This window comes from Anomalospiza imberbis, chromosome 1 (assembly GCF_031753505.1).
Source record: "Anomalospiza imberbis isolate Cuckoo-Finch-1a 21T00152 chromosome 1, ASM3175350v1, whole genome shotgun sequence".
Classification (NCBI taxonomy): domain Eukaryota; kingdom Metazoa; phylum Chordata; class Aves; order Passeriformes; family Viduidae; genus Anomalospiza; species Anomalospiza imberbis.
Genome location: NC_089681.1, coordinates 12,321,821 through 12,344,926, shown reverse-complemented (window position 1 = coordinate 12,344,926; position 23,106 = coordinate 12,321,821). Strand labels below are relative to the sequence as shown.

General features: G+C 38.8%; 1 protein-coding gene across 1 annotated transcript; it reads left to right on the top strand.

Moving 5' to 3' along the window:
* The first annotated feature begins 31 nt into the window (after positions 1–31).
* TBC1D31 (TBC1 domain family member 31) lies at positions 32–22,486 on the top strand. The gene is made up of 21 exons (XM_068181794.1): positions 32–167; positions 2,526–2,672; positions 3,225–3,340; positions 5,203–5,381; positions 7,726–7,877; positions 8,296–8,455; positions 8,689–8,889; positions 10,072–10,248; positions 11,031–11,110; positions 11,214–11,360; positions 11,637–11,770; positions 12,764–12,897; positions 13,466–13,645; positions 14,619–14,851; positions 15,457–15,606; positions 16,784–16,919; positions 18,625–18,765; positions 19,591–19,785; positions 20,181–20,331; positions 21,348–21,464; positions 22,137–22,486. Exons 1-21 carry the CDS (start codon positions 91–93, stop codon positions 22,271–22,273), a joined length of 3,144 nt encoding a protein of 1,047 aa, XP_068037895.1. The 5' UTR covers positions 32–90; the 3' UTR covers positions 22,274–22,486.
* Positions 22,487–23,106: the final 620 nt, after the last annotated feature.

Below are 23,106 nucleotides of genomic sequence, written 5' to 3'. Positions count from 1 at the left end.
GGAGCGGGCTGTACCACGCGAGCGGCGCCCCCCGGCGCGGAGCGTGGGCGGAGCCCTGAGCGCAGCGCGGGAGCGGCGACGCCGGCGGGGATGGAGCGCTGCGATCTGGGCGAGCGGCGGCGCGGGCCCATCTGGACCCGCAGGGCGGGGGCGGCCGGACCGCGGGGGTAACGGGGCCGGGCCGGGGGGAGCGGCTGCCCGTGAGGAGCGGGCGGACGGGGCAGGGCCGGCCCGGGTCCACCTGAGCCTCTGCGAGGTGGTTGAAGGGGCAGCCCGGGGATACCTGGTTAGATGACGAAAGGAGCACGTTCCCCTTGAATTACAGAATCGCTGCGGCTGGAAGGGGCCTCTGGAGATCATCCAGTCCAGCCCCGCTGCCAAGGCAGGGTCACCTAGAGCGGCATACATAGGAGCGTGTCCAGGTGGGTTTGGAATGTCTCCAGAGAGGGACGCTCCACGACCTCCCTGGGCAGCCTGGTTGGTGCCCTCCATCCTCAACCTGAAGTTCTTCCTCCTGTTGAGGTGAAACTTTTGTGTTTTAGCTTAAGGCCATTGCTCCTCGTCCTGTCGCTGGGCACCACCGAAAAGAGCCTGGCACCGATCCTCTGGGCACCGCCTTTGCCATACTTCCATGTATTAATGAGATGCCCTCTTGAAGGCGGAGCAGGTCCCCAGGGAGGCTGTGAAACCCCCGCGCTCAGGCTCTCAGCTTGGCTGGGCACTTACCTTACTTTAGGTGTATTGAATAAAATGCCATGGGGGAATCCCCAAGAGATTAATCGCAGTGTGGTATGCTGTGTAAATACTGCCTGGTCTAAGCTGAAGAGCAGTGATACAAATGATGCTTTGGGGGCCTCTGTCCTGGGGGACTCCGGAGGCAGCCCCGTGAACTCTTAACTCTGTTCTCCTGGCTTAGTTTAGTTGCAGGGAAACTTTTGAGAGGCAGAGAGTGACGTTGAGAATGTCTTGGGAAGTGCTGTAGCTGCAGTGATAAGTACTTGTGTTTCAGGGTGGTTTTAGAAGCTGAAGTCATACTTCAGCTACCCTATGCTTCATTAGGGTCTTTAATGTCATAATCCCACACAAACATCACTAGATTTCAATTTAACACTTTAAAATATTTTATCTTTCTAATTTCATTTTTATGGCCCTTTTATTGAAGAAAAGAATGGGCTTAACAGTGAGGTGCAATTAGTTTTATGTCTAGTCTGCACCGCAGCTGTATGACCTGGTGTTCACGCAGACTTTGTAACATTCCCCCACAGCCCCATGAAGGTGCTGGTAGCATATTCTGTGTCTCAGAGAGCTCTCAGCATCTCATACAACCGCGGTCAGAGCATTCTGCAAGTGCTCTGCAGTCTTTAATCAGCCTGCCAATATCTGGCACACTTTTGGTGTTTAGTTTAACTGTGAATTCACATCCAAGTGATAATACAATATGATTGGCTTGTTCAGTGTTAGGCAATAAATCCAGGAATAGCAGATCTTCCAAATCTCGATGTCCTGCTTCCTGGAAAAACCTTCCTCTTACAGCTTATTCTGCACATTTCTGCATCTGGCTCTGTTTTATGTGGACAGCACCTTACAAGGAAAGAAGTGGAAAACTGGAAACTTTTGTTCTGTAATAGCTCAGATGAATAGTAATAAATAAGGCTTTCTTCATAGAATTGTAAAATGGTTTGGAGTGGAAGGGGCCTCAAAGATCATCTAGTTCCAAGCCCCCTGCCATGGGCCTGGACCTTCCACTGGACCAGGCTGCTCAGGGCACCATCCAACCTGGTCTTGAGCACTTCCAGGGATGGAGCATCCAGAACTTCTCTAGGGAGCCTGACTGTCTCACCACCCCCACAGTAAAGAATTTTTTCCTAATGTCTAATGTAAACCTACCTCTCTTGCAGTTTGAAGCCATTCATCCTTGTCACGCCATTCCAGGCCTTTGTAAAAAGTCTCTCTCCACCCTTCATGTAGGCTCCTTTCAGGTACTGGAAGGCCACAACTGGGTCACCTCAGAGCCTTCTCTTTTCCAGGCTTAACAATCCCAATACTTTTGAAGACTGTGAAAAGAAGTGATATTAAAACTGATTTTCCCCACATCTAAACAGACTGGTTTCTTACAGTAATGCACAGCTTCTCAGTTTTCTAGAACGTTTCTTTGCAGTGGTAATGATGAGCCAGGTTCCTTGCTGAGTGTTGAACTGGGCTTTCAGATACATCAGTATATATTAGTGTTATTCATTAATAATGGAAATCAGGTAACCAGGAACCACATTAAAGGATTGTGAATGGTGAATTTCCCCCATCCGCTTTACATGTCTCCTACCCACCTTCCAACCCAGTGAATTACTTCCTTTGTAGCATACTTTTTGTATTAGAAATATATGGGTTTCATGGGAGATTTCTTCATAGAACATGGAAAATCAGAATTGTAAAATCATAAGATAGAAACATTTTAATCCTATGTCTTGCAGATATAAATGGTAATAAAATGATTTTAAGCATGGTTGTTTTGCTGGCTTTCTTCACAGAGTTATAGTGAACATCATTCACAGTGTCCAAGGGTACCATTCAAAGACAATACATTTTCTGAATGTGGCTTTTGACAGTTCTGGGGATTCTCTCCTCACTGGAGACCGCCAAGGGAATATATATGTTTTTGACTTGAGTGGGAACAGGTAAGAATATTTCTATCAAGACTTTTTAATTGTCTGAGACATGTGTAGCATTCAGGGGTGTGGAAGTTGCCTGGACAGGATCCCACAGGTCGAGTTTTAACTAGATAGTTTTAAATAGGTAATAGTTTGCTCAGGGCTGAAACTTCAACCCAGTGTTTTGTGTAGACTTCCTAAATGTTATTTCACTAGTTTAGCTGCTCAAAAAGATCAGAGGCTTGCAACTGTAAAAAGAACAGCAATGCTATAGAACTGAAGGGCTACCACCAGAAGTTATTCTTGCACCAGTACGGATCAATGAGTTACAGTAGACTAGACCTAGTGTTTTCATTTGCAGATATGCATCAACCAGTCTTTCAGCATTTTACTAGAGTTTTAAAATATTAGCACTCATTTTTAGATCTATTATAATTGGACATTACTTCCTTACTTCCTTCTTCTGAATTTATTTTTTTCTCTCTGTGAAATATATTGAAACCAATTAAATTATTACTTCACTTGACATTAAATGAACCAAAGTTTCCTAACACAATGAGAATGTGTATTTTTAAATAGGTTCAACCTTGTTCAGAGAACAATGCAGGCTTGCACTGCTTTGGCATTTAATCTTCGCAGAAAGACAGAGTTCCTTGTGGCTTTGGCAGATTATTCCGTTAAGTGCTTTGATACAGGTAAGGAGAAATTTCAAGGCTTAAATGCTATCTGTATTGGCATGAAAATTTATATAATTTTAGTTTTGATCTTAAATTTTTGGATAGTTTGTTTTATGGAAATTATACTATGTATTTCATGCCATAAAAAGAAAAGTTTGGGCCCATGTTGGTTATAGTCCTTGGGTAAATGAACCTAAATGAACCCTTTGCTTTGCTAAAGTTCTTTATTCTCACTGAGTCACACAGGCATTTGTTTAACTGAAGTCCACCACAGGATTGTAGTTAGGTATGTTACTTTTTTTTAAAGCAGTTTTTATATGTTTACTTAGAATGAGGTACTGTATTAAAATAAAACCAAAACCAGTTGACAGTATGTTAGTTTGCAACTGAACAAATTCTTAACTATATTTACAGTAAAATATTTGAACAAATTAACAATGTACCCTAAAAGAAATGTCAATACTTTTGAGTATTCAAGTAGTTCTATATCCTTATTGAAAAGCAATATTAAAAATTAACATTACAGCTGTGTGTCTCTGTCTTGATTAGAAGTTAAATGGTGAAGGGCAGTGACAATTCATTCTTCATAAATTATTCTTTACCTATCGGAAAATGCATTTGTAATGTCTCCATTATATCCAGTTATTACCTGGGTTTAGATATTTTTAAAAAGCTGTAGGAGTCACTCATCTACAGTTTTAGGGTTTGAGATTATCTGTGAAGATTTTAATGTAGCACAATATTCATCAAAATAGAGGAAGAGTCAGAGTTAAGGTCTGAAATCTCTGCACTCTTTCTCTTCCTTTCAACAACAGCAAGACCAAACATAGATATTTGGATACACTTAGAGAAATCTTTATTACTCCAGAGAGTACTGCATATTCATATGGTGCTGTTTCTAGATATCAAGTCATACTGAAGAATGTTCTAAAATATGAATGGTGCTCACCTAAATCAGTACAGTTCCTTGAGGTATTAGACAGTTCTTACCTGATGGGCTCCATCCCCTTCTTTAGAAGACATACTCTCTAATCCCCTGTCACCTCTCAGGTGATGATAGCTTTAAGCACTCCATTGTCTGTAAGCACAGCAGAAAGTTTGACTGCTAGTCTTTATGAGCTGCTTTATAGCCATTTCCTATCTTTGATGCCACAGCAGTAGCTGGAACCACTCCATGGGCTGCCAGGCAAACCACCCAATGTAAACAGTTGTAATTGCCACGAGTGCAGTTTGGTCGCTGAGGGAAGATTAGTGGTCATGCAGTCACAAGTGGGAGACATTGTAGTCAGAAGAACGATTTCCTTAGAATGCAGTGCACAGCATAAAAATGTTTAAGGTTCTCAAAGAATTAATGAGCTGTTGCTTTCTGACTCTGCCTTTCTGTAGTCATAGCCCATTGTCATTAAACCTTTCTTCTTTGCACCTGTAAATAGTTGTGTAATCATTCACACATTCTGTCCACAAGTAAAAACAAGTGCAGAATTCTAACTAGAACATTCAATCTCAGCTTCTGTGGGTGTTCACATCAGATATTCTATGAGGCATGCTGAACTTAACTGATCACATTGTTCATGGCTTTTAAAGATTGATTTTTAGACTAAATGAATCAAGTCTGTGCAAGTTGGCTTTCTGTGCAGAATTGAGCATAACTTGTAAAATGTTATTTGGAGATGAGGAGAAGGTTGTACCTCTCTAAGGCATAAAACCTATGTGAAGACTGATACCTTTGCTTCTTGTGTGTTGGGCTGTGATGGCAAATGGTTATATACTAGTTATGCTTAAAAGTTTCTTTCACAGCATAGTGTTGACAATAAAGAATAAAGTAGTAGTTGTTGACAGTAGTTGAATGACTTTCATATCTTTTTCACCAACTTCTGCAGGAACCCAGGAGCTAGTTAGTTGGATGAGAGGCCATGAATCTTCTGTGTCTTCCATCTCTGTCCATGGCTCGGGCAAGTATGCCATCACTACTTCCACTGATACAGCTCAACTGTGGGACTTGGACACCTTTCAAAGAATAAGAAAGCTGAATGTTCGTCAGTCTGTGGGTATACAAAAGGTGAGTAAAGAGCAATTGCTAAAGGGTGAACAAGCACACCACAGTAGGTATAACATCACATATTAAAATCACATTACTTGTAAATAGTCTTTAAGATACAGGTGAATCTTTTTTGTCATCTTTGGGCATCTCATCTTAACTTTCATCCTGTCACACCACCCAGACCACTGAAATAATGACTCAGTAGTTGCAGAAATCTGCTGGGAACTTTTAAGGAACCTCCATCTTTAGAGATACTCAAAACTTGCTTGGACATGACCTTGACTAACCCAATTTAACTGGGAAGTTGGAACCATCTTCTAGGTTGACCTGGCATTAGCCTCGGATGGGCTCAGAGGACCTGTGTAGATTGATTCCAACCTGAATGGTAGTGGGATTTAAGGGTGTTGTTTAAAAAACAGTTTTGGTGTCATAATAGTAACTTCAAACAGTCACCACCACCTGGCCTCATTCAGCTTCTTAGTCCAAAGCTCTTCTGTCTGTGCATGCAAAGCACTGAATGCAGGAACAAATGAGGCCGAAAAGGAACTCAAGCAAAAAGAAATCACTGCTTCTCAGCCTAGTGGTTTCTTTGCTTCTGTTTGCTGCACAGACACAGTGGAACAGCATGGGATGAGAAGGATGACATGTTTGTGCCAGGGATTGGTTTAAGTAGGTCTCCCTTAGCATTACACAATTTTAAACAGGTCTGCCTGCGCCACCAAATGTCACACTGTGGTCTAAGTACTACAGAAAGTCCTGTCCCAGGGTCTGAGCATGTCTTGCACACGTGCTGCCCTGCAGTGAATAGTCTGACAAACACCACTTCAAACCAAGCTTCTCGTCAGGCTGGCCACTAAAAAGCCGAGCTGCTTTTGCAGAGAACAAGGCTATTCATTTGAGTGTCCTCACCCAGTTCTGGGTCAGGCAGAAATTCTGTCAGCTTAAAATAGTCACCTAGCAATTACTGTGAAAGATCATCCATAAATTTTTGTGTGTTTGTTTTATTAAAACTGTTGTGTAGCACATGTTGCTAAAATAATTATAACATCCTTCCTCCAAAGATGGATGCATTTCTCAAGTGGAGATTTTTCTAGTGCTCAGTATCTTTTTTGTAGGCTATGTGTAGGGACTTCTTATTGGTAAGTGGCTCTTGGAATTTGGTAGGATGAGGATGTTGCAGTATGGAAAAAATTCTTAAAGCCAAACAGTAGAGATTATGATTGAATTAATGGATCATATTTGGGAGTCAGGAGCCTGCTCTCTTTGGCTCTACCACTTCTTATAGGATATTATGCAAATGATCTAGATTTCATTCTCCTGTCTTTAGAATAATAATAATATTTATTCTCATTCCACGGTCTAAGACATACAGGTAAATACGTGCTTTACTGAAGTTCAGATTTATTGTTAGACCACAGGCCTGACACTCTGTGCAAAGCTGGATTCTTGCTTGCTCTCTGAGCCACTGTAGCAATGTCACATCCATCTTGTGTGCTTTTTGATGCCTCTTAAGCCCAGTTGCACTCCAACATACACCTTGTGTTAGGTTGGTATGGGGCAAAGCTAATGTAAAAAGATAGAGACTGAGGTGCAGAGTGAAGAGACAGCAGGTGAGACAGATGAGAATACAACACATGTAAATAATAATTTCCAAAGCATCACTGTTTATTCAACAGCTGCTTGTGACCATCCTGTGGTATTTTTCTATGGCAAAGCAGAAAATTAGCAACTATTCAGTACTCCAAAATTCATCTGCTCTCAATTCTTTGTCTCGTCTTCCTCAGGATCCCTGAAGGAGGACAGACAGCTCAGTCTCTCTGAAGATAAATTACTCTGGTAACTGAGATTACTCTTTTCCCCACAGGTTACTTTTGCTCACTGTCAAGTGACTCATTTGGCCTGAATGTCCCATTTTCAGTCACTAAGATGAAACCCAGCCCACATATCCATATTTCCAGATTTTCAAAACCCCAAGAGATCATTCAGACCAAACTATGAACTTTGTAGCACTGACTTAATCTAAGCCAGTGATGTCCCCAGCATTTTTATTGCGTTCTCTCTGCACTCATTAGAAACAATAAAGTTTAACAGTCATAAAAACAAGACAGATAAAATTTAACAGTTATTTCAGTGAGTTAAACTGGCTTAGCAAAGGGTACAATACGTTTTAACCAGTGCAAGGAAAGCACACCTACTCTTCTCTAGGCTGTCACAGGGGACAAGGGATCCCTGTGGGATCCAAGCCTTGAACACTTACAGTAATAGCCACACCTGCCATGATTTATTTTGCCATGTACTTTGGTAATTGAAAGTGTACTTCTTGACAACATCCCATTTTTTTTTCTTTTCCATATTCTTCCAGGTTTTTTTTCTTCCATTGAGTAACACCATTCTGAGCTGTTTCAAAGATAATTCTGTTTTTGCATGGGAATTCAATACTCTTCATTGTAAATACCAGTTGTCAGCTCCTGTAGAAGGTTCTGTATTATTTTATAAGGTGTTTGCTGTTACCAGGTAAATTGCTATTTTAAACATTCTAAAGGCAGACTATAAAAATTACGGTTTTAAACAGGTTCTCTTTCTTTATATATAATATTTGTGGAAGTATTGAGCTATATACTATGATAAGCTTTTGAACTCTGCTGTGACTGATACTTTCAGCAAGGATCAGTAGCAGTTTTTATTATAGCCCCACAGCAGTTGAAATAAATTAGATTGATTTTTAGTGCCCACTAAAATAAGGTTTAAACTATCCTTTACTAAAGCAAATTTTATTATTTGGGAGCTATTTTGTTCTTTCAGGAGAGTATCACAGGAATAATGGCTGATTCAGAACCGATTTGAGGGCACAGAACAAAATAAAGAATCTCTCTTTTTAGCTAACACTAATTTAATTTATAGTATGCTGATGGAAGCTTTACCTGTGATCCAGGGATGGTCACACTTTGGTAGCTGGTGGAAAATCAAATCATCTTCACGTCTGGTGTTTGGAATTAAAGCAGTTGATAAGAATAATCCAGATGCCTGAGCAAGTGCGAGCTATCCGTCACCTGGAATTCCTCCCTGACAGTTTTGATGGGGGCTCCAATCAGGTCAGTTTTTTCATAAAGCTTAAGGCAGGAGTATTTGGGTAGTGGATTCAACACCTATACTTGGAGGGCTTTTGGGGGGCTCTGGGGGTATGGGGGTATACGATACAAAAGGGAATATACATTACTGTGCTGAATTTTTGCTCCTTTAGCTTAATGGAATGTCATTGCTGAATTGGGTATTCCACTTTGTTTTACATCGGCAGTATTAATGGGTGAATCCTTTTAACCTGTAGGTCCTTGGAGTGTTAAGTCAAGATAATATTATGAGATTTATCAATATAGAAACATGCAAACTTCTTTTTGACATTGGGAGTCCTGAAGAGGGAATTAGTACAGCAGTGATTAGCCCAAATGGACGGTATATTGCCTCAGTAATGGAAAATGGAAGCCTTAACTTATACAGTGTCCAAGCTTTGACTCAAGAAGGAAATAAGGTAGAGTTTTTTTAATTTCTTAAAACAGCAGTAAGTCCTCTTAAAGATTATATTTGTCTGCATATGTTTTACATCAGCAGTAGTTTGCAGAGGTGCCATATTTAACAATACAAATAAAGAAAAAGTGATTTGTACAATTTCCTTCATAGTTCCTCCAGCCTGTCAGGTAATTTGATGTTTTCAAGGTATATATATCACCATGTTACTAGTGTTGGAAGGGGGAGATGGTATTTCTTTCTATAGCAATTTGTGTGCATCAATTTCTTTTTGTAATGGTGTTTTGGAGGAAATGGAAACAGAATAATTGTGCCTCTTCTGTGCCATTTCCTACAGGAAATATTTTGCAACTAATGCTCTCTTAAACTGTGGGCATGAATGGTGTTTTTGTTACTGTGATTTTGTTGTTCTTACTGTGTTATTGGATACCAGTACCCATCACTTATGGCACAATCATACAGTTCTAATCCTTCCTAAATAACAAACATTCTAAATACCAGTTCTTATTTTATGACATTAATTTATTAATGGGAGTCAGGTTTCTAAATACAGAATTCCATGTATCTTTAATCACCATGTCTTTGAAGTAAACAGTAACCAGCTCTGGATAATGATGGAGCTGGAGCTGAGGAAGGATGTCTAAAGATGTCACACGCATTCCATTTGCACTTTTGCTGACGGTTTGACATAAACTGGGATATCCACTTTGTCACTTGCTTTCACAATCTCCAGCATTGAATTAATTAATACCTGCCTGACACTGAAGACTAATTAAAGTTTGTAAAGGTCTTCTGTATTCTTTTAACTGATGCTATAGAAATGCAAAATATTTTAATGACATTGAGAAACACACTAAAGTAAATAACCCGAACAGTACATGATACACATCTGTAGTATCCCAATTATATTTTTACTGTTTGCTAAGCAAGAAAATAGCATGATGTCTGAGTTAGCTTGGAAGCTACATAAACCTTCTCATAGTTAGAGCAGTTTTATTCATGGACATCCTTTTCCAGGAGTATACAATCTATATCTGTTTATCTATAGTATAAATGTGCTTCTAGTCTTCTTTTTATGGCCATCAAGCTCAAAAATGTGGCATATAAAATAGAGTAAGCAACAAATTATATTTCTTTGCAGTCTGTCTTACAAGATTTTAACCAAAGTATTTGCATTTAATACTAGCCTCCACCATTCATGTTCAAAGTTGTAGAAGATGGGCCCAAGTACACATCAGAGGCAAATAAACTGATCACAAAAGTGACTTCAGGAAGGTCAAAGGGGCCATGGAAATCCAAACAAAGCAAAATTCAAGGCAGATTGCTAAAACTGCAAGCAAATACATCACTTGAAAATAAAGAGGTAGGAAGAAATTGCAAATATTTTGTCATTCAGTCTGCAGTGTTTATATTTCATTGCCATTTGCTTTAAAAAATAAATTCACTGAAGCACTTGGATATTTGAGCAGAGCAGGGATTAAGGAAATTTTAGTACCATTTTCTCTCTCTATTTAGCCCATACTCCTACAGTATGTGACACAGCCAGAGCTGCCTCCAGTCTGGGGTACCTCTGCAGTTGTTCAAACAACTTGTGACACATTTGGTATTTGCTAGATCTGATCTGCTTCCCGGCATAAAGCCAACTGGCACCTCTAAAATGTCTGCCTAGGATCCATTTCCTTTTTTTCTTAATTATTTAGAAGATCAATTACTGTTACATTTATTCCCCTCTGTCATCACGGTGCCATTTTCTCTCCTCTGTCTTTTTCTTGTGCCTTTTATGTGTACATATATATATATATTCCTGTTTATGTATCACCATATGATCTATTTCTTATGTTAGTATTCTTTTTGGTTTGCTATATCCATCATTTAATTGTACATAGTTCAGTCAGTTTGGGTCTGATCTGCTTTTGACTGAAATCAATGGCAGCTGTTCTTTGAGTTCAGGAGACAATAAATAATGATTGAATTACCTTTTTGTTGTTGTTGAAGTTCCTAGGACTATGTAGCAGACAGCAATACACATTGGATTTTTTTTCTTTGACACTATGTGATAAACTTCCAGTATTTAGCTACTCTTATCCATTAGAGTGCAAAGAAAGAGAAAATAGTTACATTTATTGTTGATCTCCTATTTTGTAGAATGAATTGCCAGGTGGATTAAACAAGAAACGTCTGCAGGCCTTATTGAAAGGATTTGGAGAATATCCAGCTAAGTACAGGTGTTTTTTGTGTGCATGTTCATGCTTGCACAAAATAAAATTGCTTGTGTTTACTGGCATATGAAAAAGAATTTCCTTGACTAAGGCTGCATTTTAATTGCAGGATGTTTGTTTGGCGTTCCTTATTACAACTTCCTGAAAACCACTTGGCATTCAGTAGCCTGATAGATAGGGGAATCCACAGTGCATTCGTAAATATTCAGAAAGAGTATCCTATCAAAAGTGGGAAACTGCTGAGAGTTCTACAGAGGTAAAATATATATTTGTATTTATTTAAAATAGTACAGATTTTTATTTTCGTATAGTCATCTGAAATGTATCCAGTAGCTGGAAGCAGCTGGAAGAAAAATTCTAAAATGACATAGTAGTGCCCTCATGCAGTTTTGTTTCAGTAACTCGTACAATCCTGCATCTGTCTTGAAGTATGCAATCTTTCTATGTTTTGGTTGTAAAATAGATGCTATATTTTTGTTTGGTTTTGGATCAATGTTTTCTACACAGTTTTTTTGTTTGCCTCTGTGTACAGGACCTTGTCAGCTCTAGCTCACTGGTCTGCTATCTTTGCTGAGACACCTTACATGCCTTTGCTAGCATTCCCATTTGTTAAATTATTCCAGAACAACCAGCTGATCTGCTTTGAAGTTGTTGCTACAGTAGTAGGTAAGCAATGATTTTAAAAACTCAAATATGCTTCAACATGTTTAAGCTTTCCAAAGCAGAAGAGGTTTTCCTGCTGAAATGAATAAGGCATTTCTTTATTTATAGGTCACCAAGGTGTTACCAGGAATTAATATGGAGCTTAAAACAAAAACCTCAAAATATGAAACTTCCTTTTGCAGTGTTTCTAGCAAAAAGTTAGCAGTTTTAACAGTGTTTGTAAAGTCTAATTGAAATGTATCTAGCATTTGCAAACCCATATGTATCTAGTGTAATTATATCATAACAATTAACTCTCTGAGACATAGGAAAAGTAGTCACAGCCACCCACCCCACCTGTCACCTGCTCCCAGTCAACAGGGAATGATCTCTTTTAAGGTTTGAATGATCTCTCTCAACTAAACTCTGTTTAGTTGTCTTGAGCATGTGGTAACTCAAAACTAGACATTTGTCTGAACACTGGCTGTGGCTGACTTCTGAAGAAACATTCTAAATTAAAGTGCTTTACACTTAAATTAGTTGTTGCAGCTGCTGCTATGTCTACAGAAGATATGTGCTGCCAAGCATACATACCCACTTTGCAACCACATGCTGTCGGTGATTAAGTATCCAAGTTTACAGAAATTATTCTTAGTACGTTAAAAATTACATGATCCAGGCCATAGTTTTGTGAGACAGAAACACTGATTTAAGTATTCCCATCTGCCTCCCATGCCTTAGTCCCACAGCTCAAAGATTTTTATGCGCTTTGTATTTGAGCCAGATCAGTTCTTCAGTCTGGTTCACAGTGGACTGACACAAAAACTCATGCCAGTGCAGTTGGAGGGAATGGTTTAGGAATACTTGGAAAGAGAAGAGATGGGAATATCTTAAATAGGTTTTGCTGCCTGAAACAACAGCTTAAATGCATCTGCTTGATAACCCAACTTCAAGGTTGTCCTGAGTCTTTCGCTCTGGATTACAGTGGATTGTGTTCAGCTGCTTCTTCTCTTTCAGTTAATTTTTGTCAACACTGGTTTGAGTACTTTCCCAATCCTCCAGTTAATGTCCTTGGTATGATGGAAAATGTTTTGGCACATCATGACAAAGAACTACTTCAGCATTTAAAAAAATACAATGTGACTTCACAGGTAATAGTCTAGACAGCTTTTGTATACAAAAATATACTGCAGTGAATAATAGTGTGCTGGTCTTTTGATATATTTCTAGTTTGGGGTAGTTTTCATTAAATAACAGTGAATTGTGTGGGAGTGTAAAGAATATATCATTGATTTCCTGTTGTTTTTCCTTGTCCATGATCATATATATGTTACTTTATTTCTTTAGAAGTTCTTTGCTTTCAAGTCCACATTGCTTAAAAATCTACTCATCAAATTATAAATGTACCTTTTTTAACATGGACATAAGTGTGATGAATTAATTTTCTAATCCCTGTTTATCATTAGGGATGATTTTAGTTTCACAAACCTAAACAGAACATTTAGACATCCAGTGAAATAAGAAATGTATTTGTAATCACGCCAGATTAACTTTGTATGTTTAGATGTGATGAAACTTACTTTGAAATATTCTGTTTACTTCCTTTTTCATAAATGAATAGGTTCTTGGTATAAGGCAAGAAAAATCATATTGTTTCTTTAAAAGGAATGGTAAAATTGTACTAATGGATCATTTTGTCAATTTTCCCAAATAATTTAGGTTTATGCTTGGCCTCTCCTAGAAACACTATTATCTGAGGTTCTAACAAGAGAAGAATGGCTGAAAACCTTTGACAATATTTTCTCCAACCACCCTTCATACTTTCTAATGATTGTCATTGCCTATGTTATATGTTCCAGAACTCCCTTGCTCCACTGTAATCAAACAGCAGATTTTGAGGTAAACATTTTCATATTTACGTCAATCATGTGGAAAAGATGTATAAAACATTGTATCCATTGATAGGTTACAAGGAGATCCATTTCCAAATTAGTATCTGGTACTTGACAAATACACAAAAAATGAGTAAAACATTGAGCAGTTTCCTGCAGTTTCATGCAAGGAGAACTTTAAAAGCTTTCTAATGTCACTAAAGGCCATTTTTAAAATTTCAATAGTTCATCAGGCACAAAATAATTCTGTCTCTTTTTTGAGGATCTAATATGGACTTCTGCCTGTGGAGACAATACACAATAATTCTGTGATGTTGTTTCATTATCGTCTTGTCAGATTTTCAAAATTAGGCAGTATTATTGGATGTTCTCTGAAGCTAAATTAAAATGTTTCCTCATGTTTAATGTTCCATGGGAAGAGGATTCTTTTTCCTATTACATATCTCTGTAGGCAAACAAAGGGTTCCACCTCTAAAATGTGCTTATGAGCAGTCAATTTGACTGACATTAAGCAGATAACATTATTGCAATGTTTAATAATGACCATTTAGAGATTTTCTTGGTGGATAAGATCTTTGACAGGGAGAATAGCCCTGCAAGAGGAGAAACTTCTGAGCTTCATGGCTGAACACTGAAAGTCAGGGCAGGTTTATCCAGTGGTAGGAGTCACTGTTGGACACTCTACACTGACACCCAGCTTCCCAAATCCCTTACACAGCTGCCATTTGAAGTGAAGGAAAAGAACCATAGTATCCTTTCCCACCTTGAAGAAGTTTGGCTCAAGTCACTTGAGCTGGTGTTGTTTTATGAATGTAGGGAAAACTTTATAAACTTTTTAAATTAACTGTTGAAATAGATATCTTGCTATTTTTCATGATAATTCCCAAATATGTGTATTAAAAATAAATATATATTTATGTAAAAATACATTAAAGTGCATAATCTTGTGTAGAATGTAAATGGCAGCATGTCTCTTACAGTATTTCTTTCATCATCGTAACAACGTGGACATTAATGTTGTGATTAAGGAAGCCTATCATCTTATGGAGGCTACACCACTGGATATCCATCCACAGCATATGCTTGATGACTTCACACCACTTACAAAAGGACAGTACCCTGTGTTTAATAAATATCCCGTGTTCATTGTGAATTATCAAGCTCAGAAGTGGGAGAAGATCAGACAGGATGAAATTGAATACCTGCGAGAGAGGTATTAATGAGGAATTGAAGACAGTGTCAGACTGGGAAGTACAGGTGGACATAATTGCCTTTGTATGTTGTAATATGTAGTCTTGAGAAGACAGATAATAAAATTCAGGAAAAGGACTTGAAATAGCTGCTGAAGGCTGAGAGTTACTTGGTTTGACATGTTTTTACATTAAATCATTAGTTTTATTTAAATAAAAAATGTTTGCTAATTAGTAGAAGATATTGGGCCACAAGTCACCGAACTTGGAAGCTCATAGCCAGAGCCTAAACCACTGTTGACCTTGTGGGGCCCAAGTTTTGAAGGGCCAGGAGTTCTTAGCTTGCTATTGAAATCAGTGAGTACCATGATGCCAAGGCACCCTTAGAAGTTATTGTTAAGAATGTGAGGAAGAAAACACCCACACTCATCTGTAATGCCCTGTTGTCTCTAACAGTCAGTATGATAGCTCTTCCTCATGTACTTTGTCACTACGAAGGGAATGCCATATTCATTCATGTCATCTCATTTCAGCAGTTCTATGCTAGTACTGTCATCAATTTCAAAGTAATCAAGTAATTTCTTGATATTTGGTTTGAATGATTAACATGTGACCTCCTTCCATGTAGACAATTAGCACATGAATCAGAAGCCAAAGCACAGGAACAGAAAGCAGAAGATGAAGCCTGGTATCTAAAGCAGAAATTACTTCAAGAAGCTGAAGAACAGAGGCGAAAAATCCTACTGGAAGAAGAGAAGTTGGCAGAACAGAGGCAGAGGTATTAGAACATAGGAAGCATTAGGGGTCTGGCTACTGTAGCCTGCTATTACATTTTTAACCATGAGTAAAGGAGAAATAACCACTAATTGGTATAAATTGTAATGTGGGATAACTGTGGTCTGGTGGGTCATATTTTGGTGTAGGAATTAAGTGATCTGGGCTGTATTACTACCTCGCCTATTACTCCCTGGAGGGAATGCAGCAGCTTAGAGGTCAAGTCACTTCACATTCTTGTCTCAGCTCCCAGCCATTTTTCTGGTTCCTTCAGATTGGGAAGTCTCTTAAACAGTCAACTGCTGTGTGTGTGCACACTGAGACTTGAGACTTGCATTGTGGGCAGACCCACACTGCAAATACAAGAGTCACTTATAGGATCGGTGACTGCACACAGTCTTGGATTTCTAGTGGATCGAGAAAAACAACTGCTTTGTGTATTGGTTTATAAGCAAAGAGTTGTGATAAGAATGAAGCTGAACTGTGAGTTTGTACATTTTGCAGTTATGAAGGTTTAAGAGAATCTCAACATGTCCTTGTTTTCTTAGATGAACTACAGGTAATCATGGAATCATTTAAGTTGGAAATTACCTTTAAGATCATCAAGTCTAATGGTTAACCCAGCACTGCCAAGTTCACCACTAAACAATGTCCCTAACCACCACGTTTTTAGCACATCTCCTAAACTTCTGTAACCTACAGCGTTGGGTGGTTTTTTTAAAGAGGACAGCAAGCCTTTATTTACAAACTAATCCTTGAGTTGGTGGTTTTGTTCCTTGAAAGAGTTTGATATTTACCAGATAAACTTGGGACTATTTTTGTGCAGCAAGAGGTACCAGGACACTGGCAGTTATTCTAAGGAGTAGTTTCCAGTTTTGAATCCTTGCAACATTAAACTAGTACTTATTAAAGTGGAGCAGAAACAGGGCACAGGACTTCAAAGCTTTACTGGAGATATTGCCATTAGATGTGTGTCTGTGAATTTAATTTTGTCTTCCAAATGAAAACTGGACATATTACAGGAATGAAAGCAGCTGTCCTAAGCTTTGTTGAGCTGGAGATGAGCTCATAATAATTAATGGCTAACTGCATTGTGTGTTTGTGCTCTTTGGTACTGACCTTTTACATATACAGTATTATTTCTGTTAATTTGTTTATTTTTGTTTATTTTGGCCTTGAAGGCTTGCTGTTGTGAAAAGAGAACTGAAAGTAAAGGAACTGCAACTTTTAGATGCTTCAAGAAGGCGTTTTCTGAACTACCAGCAAGATCAGCTTCAAATGGAACTGAAACGTCTCGATGATGAAATTGCAAGAAAGGTTGAGTATTGCTCAAGCAATTCTTTTCTACAAGGTTTAATAGGGAAAATAAACAAGGAAAAATGCGTAACTAAAATTTTAATTGATATACTGTGATTTGTGAGCCCAGAGGTGTATTTAGCATGGGGCAGACTGCTTCAACTTTTAAATGCATAATTTAACAGTTAGTGGCAGTGTTGAAAAATGTAATGAGCTCCTTAAAGGACTAGTGAATTCTCAGCTGTCTGTGGGCTGTATGTCCAGATTGCAAATTAACTCTGCCATTGATTGAGAGGCTCCACAGTGGCCTGCAGGGTTTAGCTGTGGGCTCAGCTGCTTGAGGGAAGTGAGGAACATGTAAATAAGAAATTAGTGTATAACAATGTGTTCCTCATCCAGAAACTCCCACCTTTTCATCTGTGATATCCAGACATATCTGCATTTTCTGGAGAGAACAGTATAGCAGATTGATGTAGGTGATGCAAAAATGTCTAGTTGCCAACAACATCATTAAGCAAAAAGAAGTGGATGGTTCATCAGGAATATGCAGTTCCTTTCTGAAATGACTGACTTATTCAGAAATACGGCTATTCAATAATAAATGGCTTTAATCAGTAATTCTGTTTAAAGTTAAATTTTAGTTAATTATTATAAATTACTGCAAGCAAGAATGCCAATGGAAGGCTTTAAAAATGTTTGTTTTGATTAAAAATACTCAGTTAAGTGTTTAGAAATCAAAGCTACATGTACCCATCTTGGGTATGTGTAGATCCAGTGGAATAAAGGAGAAGTAGACATTCAGCTCTCTGACCCTCATTTTGAAACATGTCAGCTTATATTTGGATTTTTTAAAGCTTTTGGTCATAAACTTTTTATAATCCATACTGAGCATGACTGGGCTAAATTTCTGTTAGCATTTATGTATTCAATACACAGCCAGCTGTATTGTGGCTACATAACACAAACCAGGCTAAGCTCATTTGTATTCCAGTACGTGTAAAGTCAGCTCTCTAAGGAACTAATTCTACAGTGATCATCCTCTCTAGGCTGGAAAGGTAGCAATTATTTAACTAGCTGAGTATCTCTGTTTGCCCACAAAGTCTGTGCAGTCTGAGAGTCCCTACTCCAGCTTCAAAGGATGTTGACTTTGCCTCAGTTGCTCAGTAGATTCCTACAGGCCTGGGAAGGGGTTATAACTTTTGCAGAAAATTGTGTAGATGTGCCCTGGTGAATATGAAGAAAAGGTGGTAAGCTAAAATGCTGTTTCTAGATCTGCTGCTGGGTTGTACTGCTTTGGCAAATCATCTCTGCTTTCAAGCTGCAGATGTGTTTATTACAAATCCCGGTGCCATGAAACACACTTCATAGTTATGAAACATTTTGGGGTTTTGGCTAAAATTTGCCATAAATTTCAGAATATTTTCATGATGAATGTAGTTCATTTAGGTTGGAAATCTGCTTTTATTCTCCACAGTAATCTGGAGAATGGAATTACATCCCTTGTCATGACTCAGGCCACTGTTATGACTCATGCTTCATCTAATTCCAAGTGGATAAAACAGCAGGATCTATTACTTTTTTGGACAGTTATGATATGTAGTGGGATGAGATGTGTGGATATATTCAAATACTAGTTTAATGAAATTTTAATAAATGTTAAAGAGATGGAATTACCAATGTGAGCTAGTAGCTTAGCAACAATAATTTTTGTTTGTATGCTTGGCAGCATCTAATCAAAGACCAAGAGGCAGTCACAAAGGAAATGAAAGAAGAGGTGGAAGCCCGTCAAAGAAAGGTGGATCTGGAAGATCAACGTGTTCAGAGATTGATAGAAGTAGATAAAGAAGAAATACAGAAAGCTCATTCAGTAAGATTATTGGATCTTAACACATGTTCTGGGGAGTCAATATGCTAACTTATACAAGTAGCACTGGTTAATAGTATTTTGACTGTAATTAACTAGTTGAAGTTAATATGGAAATATTTTCTAAAAAAATCCCATTTCTAGATACCTATATTAGTAGATTAAGATTCTATGTTTAAAGTTTTGAGATTTCCAAAAATCTGACTGAAGTGTCCAAACAGCTGTATAATATTGAAATTATCTGGACCTGCCAGAAATATTAGCTTTTATTTTTTTACTTCTCAAAACTTAGGAAGCATGTAAGACTCAAAAGTGCTTTTCAAAACAAGTCATCCTCCTGATAAGGAACATGTTTTGTTTGTAACCATGACAAAATAAAAGACAGCCTCAAAGGAGGTTTCAGTTGGTAGTATTTGGCAGGAAATTCAGCTGTAGAAGCTGTCTTCTAGATCGCAGTAATGAATGTGTGTAGCTTGACATTAGGAATTGCTCAGATTTTCAAGCTCAGAACTTGTAACTGCACAGTTGGAAAAATAGTTGCAGCTATCCCACTGCCCATATGCTTGGCATCTGCATTTGTATATTGTCTAGAAATAAACATATGGGTCTGAATTTTTGTAAACAGCATTTGATTTTTGGAAGCAGATGGATGTGGGTGAACGTATTGGCATTCAGGTATCAATCTTATGTCAGCTGCACCTTTTAGTGAGTGGCTCCAGCAGGGACATCTGACAGGGATACTGTAGAACACCTCCGTTTGTCTTGCTTGGTCTGTAGGTAAGGCTGTGCAGTTGGACTGAATTTCTGGTAAGAAAGCTGTTTTATTAGGTGGCTGAAGAAAATTTAGCCAAAGCTGAGCAGAAGCACACTGACAGCGACTGGAGGCTGCAACGGCAGCGGAGACTCAGGCATGATGACCAGGACCGGGAGAAGCGCTACAGAGAGATTGTCAAGCTCCTGCATGACAACAGGGTGAAAGAAGCTGAACTGCTGAAGGCCATGAGGGAGACAGAAGAAGAAAAGGTATTTGCATAATTTCTTTTTCTAAGTGGGCCTGGCAAAAATGTAACCACCTGTAACAGGGAGTGCAGAAAGCTGAAATATTTTTTTAGAACTCTCCTTTTCTGTTTTGACTGGAAGTATCTGGAAGCACAAGAGTGAATTAGTAAGGATGTTTTAGCCTTAGGAAAGCATATTCCTATTTCTCTAAGTTCCTCTCATTTTTATTCTCTGACCTAAGACTTTTACCTTTCTCCAGATGGTTGAATGAGACATTTTTCAAAATGAAACCTTCACACAGCTGACTACCATATTTTGACTTTAGGGTGAAGTGTAATCTGTAATAATCAGATGGTTCTATTTGTTGCTTTTTCCTTGCAACACATCTGTTGAAGACATTTAACATCTCTGTTGCACAGCAGGAAGATGTTGTACAGAATAAAGCTCAGCTGGAGGAAGAGCAGAGGGTGGCTGCTGCTGTAGATGGGCACAGGAAGCAGTTCTTAGATGACAAAATGAATGATGAGTTAGAATTGGCTGAGAAGATGCAAAGGGAAGATGGCCATTTTGGTGAGCATGTAGATAACACAGTTCTGTGTGGATGTTGGCATGAAGCATTCAATGACTGAATACAAACAAACTGTCCAATATTGGGGATAAACTTAAGCGTAACTCCTTTACTAAGCACTCCATAAGTGCTTTTTGGCAATATTCTTTCATGAAACAGATATATCTGTTTTCCAAGGCCAGACTTGGAAAGAAATCTCTGTTTAATACCTATCAACTGCAGCAATATAAATGGCATTTTTGGTAGGAGCACAGGTTTAGCTAATGTTGAAACAATTGTAAAATTGCATCCATTAGAAATTCTCTGTCAAATAATGGTGTCCTGTGATGACATAAAGTAATATACCAAGAAGTGGCTTTCCAAGTGTTTGTTTAAAAAAAAAACAAAAAAAAAAACACCCCAACACATTTATGTGCTTCCAGAATTGGCCAGTACATCCTTCTCAAGTGCTGCATTTGTGTGTTTTTGCAGGTATTTCTCCTACCCCCCCACCATGCTTCAAAGGCTCACATAAAATTAGTGATTAATATTAGTGTTAGGTGATTAGTATTGCTTTGGGCAAACTTTTTCAGCCTTTGTCCTTATTTACCTAATGTTTAAGTATGCAGTATTTTGCAACTGTGCATAACTAAAGCAGGTGGCTCCTAGAACTACAAGCAGGAGTAGCCATATTCCATATGAACTTAGTGGCCTATTTGTCAGAAGATTAATTACATAGGAAGAAACAGCACATGTAATTTCTTAAAGAGCTATAATTTCTTAAGGGAATTTTTAAGAAATTAATGAAATTATAGAGCTGCAATTCCTTAAAATGAAATGCTGTGATGCATAGCTTTGACCCGAAGAGCAGAAACATTGACCTCTAATTCTCAGCAAATTGTACTTGCCATTAACTGGAGTGGGTGATTGTTCTAGCTTTGCTTCCTGGACAAAAACTGTTTTACCTCCAGCTAGAAAAATTCACTAGAAACTGCCATATTTTTAATTTACAAATAACCCTTCTTTCCATTTCCCACAGAGAGACTGCACGAGTTAAAGGCCAGGTGTCCAGAGAGAGGGGTAGAAGTCCACCAGGTGCCAAGGCCTGGAAACATCTGTCTCAATGATTTGTCTACATTAGCATCATCACCACACAGTAAGGTTTTAAGTTAGGAGTCTCTTTCACATTTAGTTTCAGAGCATTGCTGGAACACCCAGCTGTGTGATTGAGTCATTAGTTGTGTAGGTGTTTAGTGGATAGTAAACCAGTTTATTGTTGTTCTCTTTCACACCTGCAGAAAATGTCTTTGCTCCCAGGGATGGCGCAGGTATGAAGTGCGTCATGTTATGACAGTGGCCCTAGTAAACCTCAGCCTAGTTTAGTTGCATTCTGACCTGATCATCTTGCCCATGTTTTTCCTGTCTTCGTAGCTGTTTATGATTTGGGAATGTTGAGAGGCTGTAGAGCTGTCTTTCATCAAAATCTGACTGGGAGTTATAGTCAAGAATTAGTCTAATTTCCTCTAGTCTGTTCTAGCTACTCTGGTAGTGAAAGCACATTTTAATTCCAGTGCACCTTATGTACAAAATCTGCAGGCAATGGGAACCTCTGGACCTGCTGTAGCCCCCATTGCATCTGACCTGGTAGCCAGCAGAGGCACCGCTTTCAAAGAACTTGCTCTTACCAGTCTGAGGGCTGCCTCACATCCAGTGGTACTGAAAACCAGCATTTCTCTGCCAGAGATGTTTGTTTTCCAACAGGTATTTGTAGTGTTCGTGGAAAGCCACTAGTTGGAATGTTAAGTTTCTTGCACTTCATTGTCTTTAGACAGAAGACGAGCAGAACTGGCACGCCAGGGGCGGGAGCTGATGGCAGAAGTGCGGCAGCTCAGACGAAGGCTCGCCTCACAGGCCAAAGCCAGGCACCCTCCAGCTCATTTCCCAGCTACAACGTGGTCACCTTGAGATGGTTTGCTCTGGACCTTAGCTGCACTTTGAAATTATTAATCAGTGAAAAGCTAAATATGTATAGTGTGATTCAGGATGGATCATAGACATATTAAAGGCTTTTGGAGATACTTTTATATAAGAATAAAATCCTAGCTAGAAAATATGTCTTTTGTTTGTAACCTTCTTGTTATTTTTTACTTCTAAAATAAACTCATTTTTTACGATTAAGTTACTGAGTGTGCAGTATTTGTGTACTTCATTTTTTCTGGTGGCTGCCCTGACTTGAAGAAACAAACCACTGTTAAAATGATGGTTTTGTCAGTGATATATAAGTGGATTCTACAAGTTGCAGCAGGGAAACTTGCAGAGAAAATAATCCTTTCCAGTGAGAGCCAAACATTCAAACCAAGGCCCAGAGAGGATGTGAAGCAGCTGCTGCTGGAGATGTGTGTAGTTGTTACACATATTAGCAGGTTCATTTCATGAGAAAGAACGGGAGAGAGGATCTAAACAAATACCTTGTTCTTCATAGTGCTTGTGGTACTGATGGCTAATGCTTTTGACCCAAGTCAAGAACATTATGTGGTGTTAGAGTAAAAAAGAATAGGGCAAAGTAAATTAAAGTGAATCATCCATAATTGCTACACACAGTGCTGATAAAAGGGTAGACTTGGCCCTGTGAAAATATGAGGACTGGGATCCTAATTTGTTCTGCTTCCCCTGGGGTTTTGCTGATGCTCTTCGGGGCAGCAGTATGGGAGCAGGACTGCTCGTGCTGGCCCTGGGGGCTCAGGTACTGGGCAGACCCAGGATGAGACCTCTAACCAGCAGCTTTTTGTCACCTGGGG

Coding starts and splice junctions, on each gene's coding strand:
- TBC1D31 (XM_068181794.1), top strand. CDS start 91: ATGGAGCGCTGCGATCTGGGCGAGCGGCGGCGCGGGCCCATCTGGACC. Junction 11,111..11,213: donor GAATATCCAGCTAAGTACAG/GTGTTTTTTGTG, acceptor TTTTAATTGCAG/GATGTTTGTTTGGCGTTCCT. Junction 11,771..12,763: donor AGTTGTTGCTACAGTAGTAG/GTAAGCAATGAT, acceptor CTTCTCTTTCAG/TTAATTTTTGTCAACACTGG.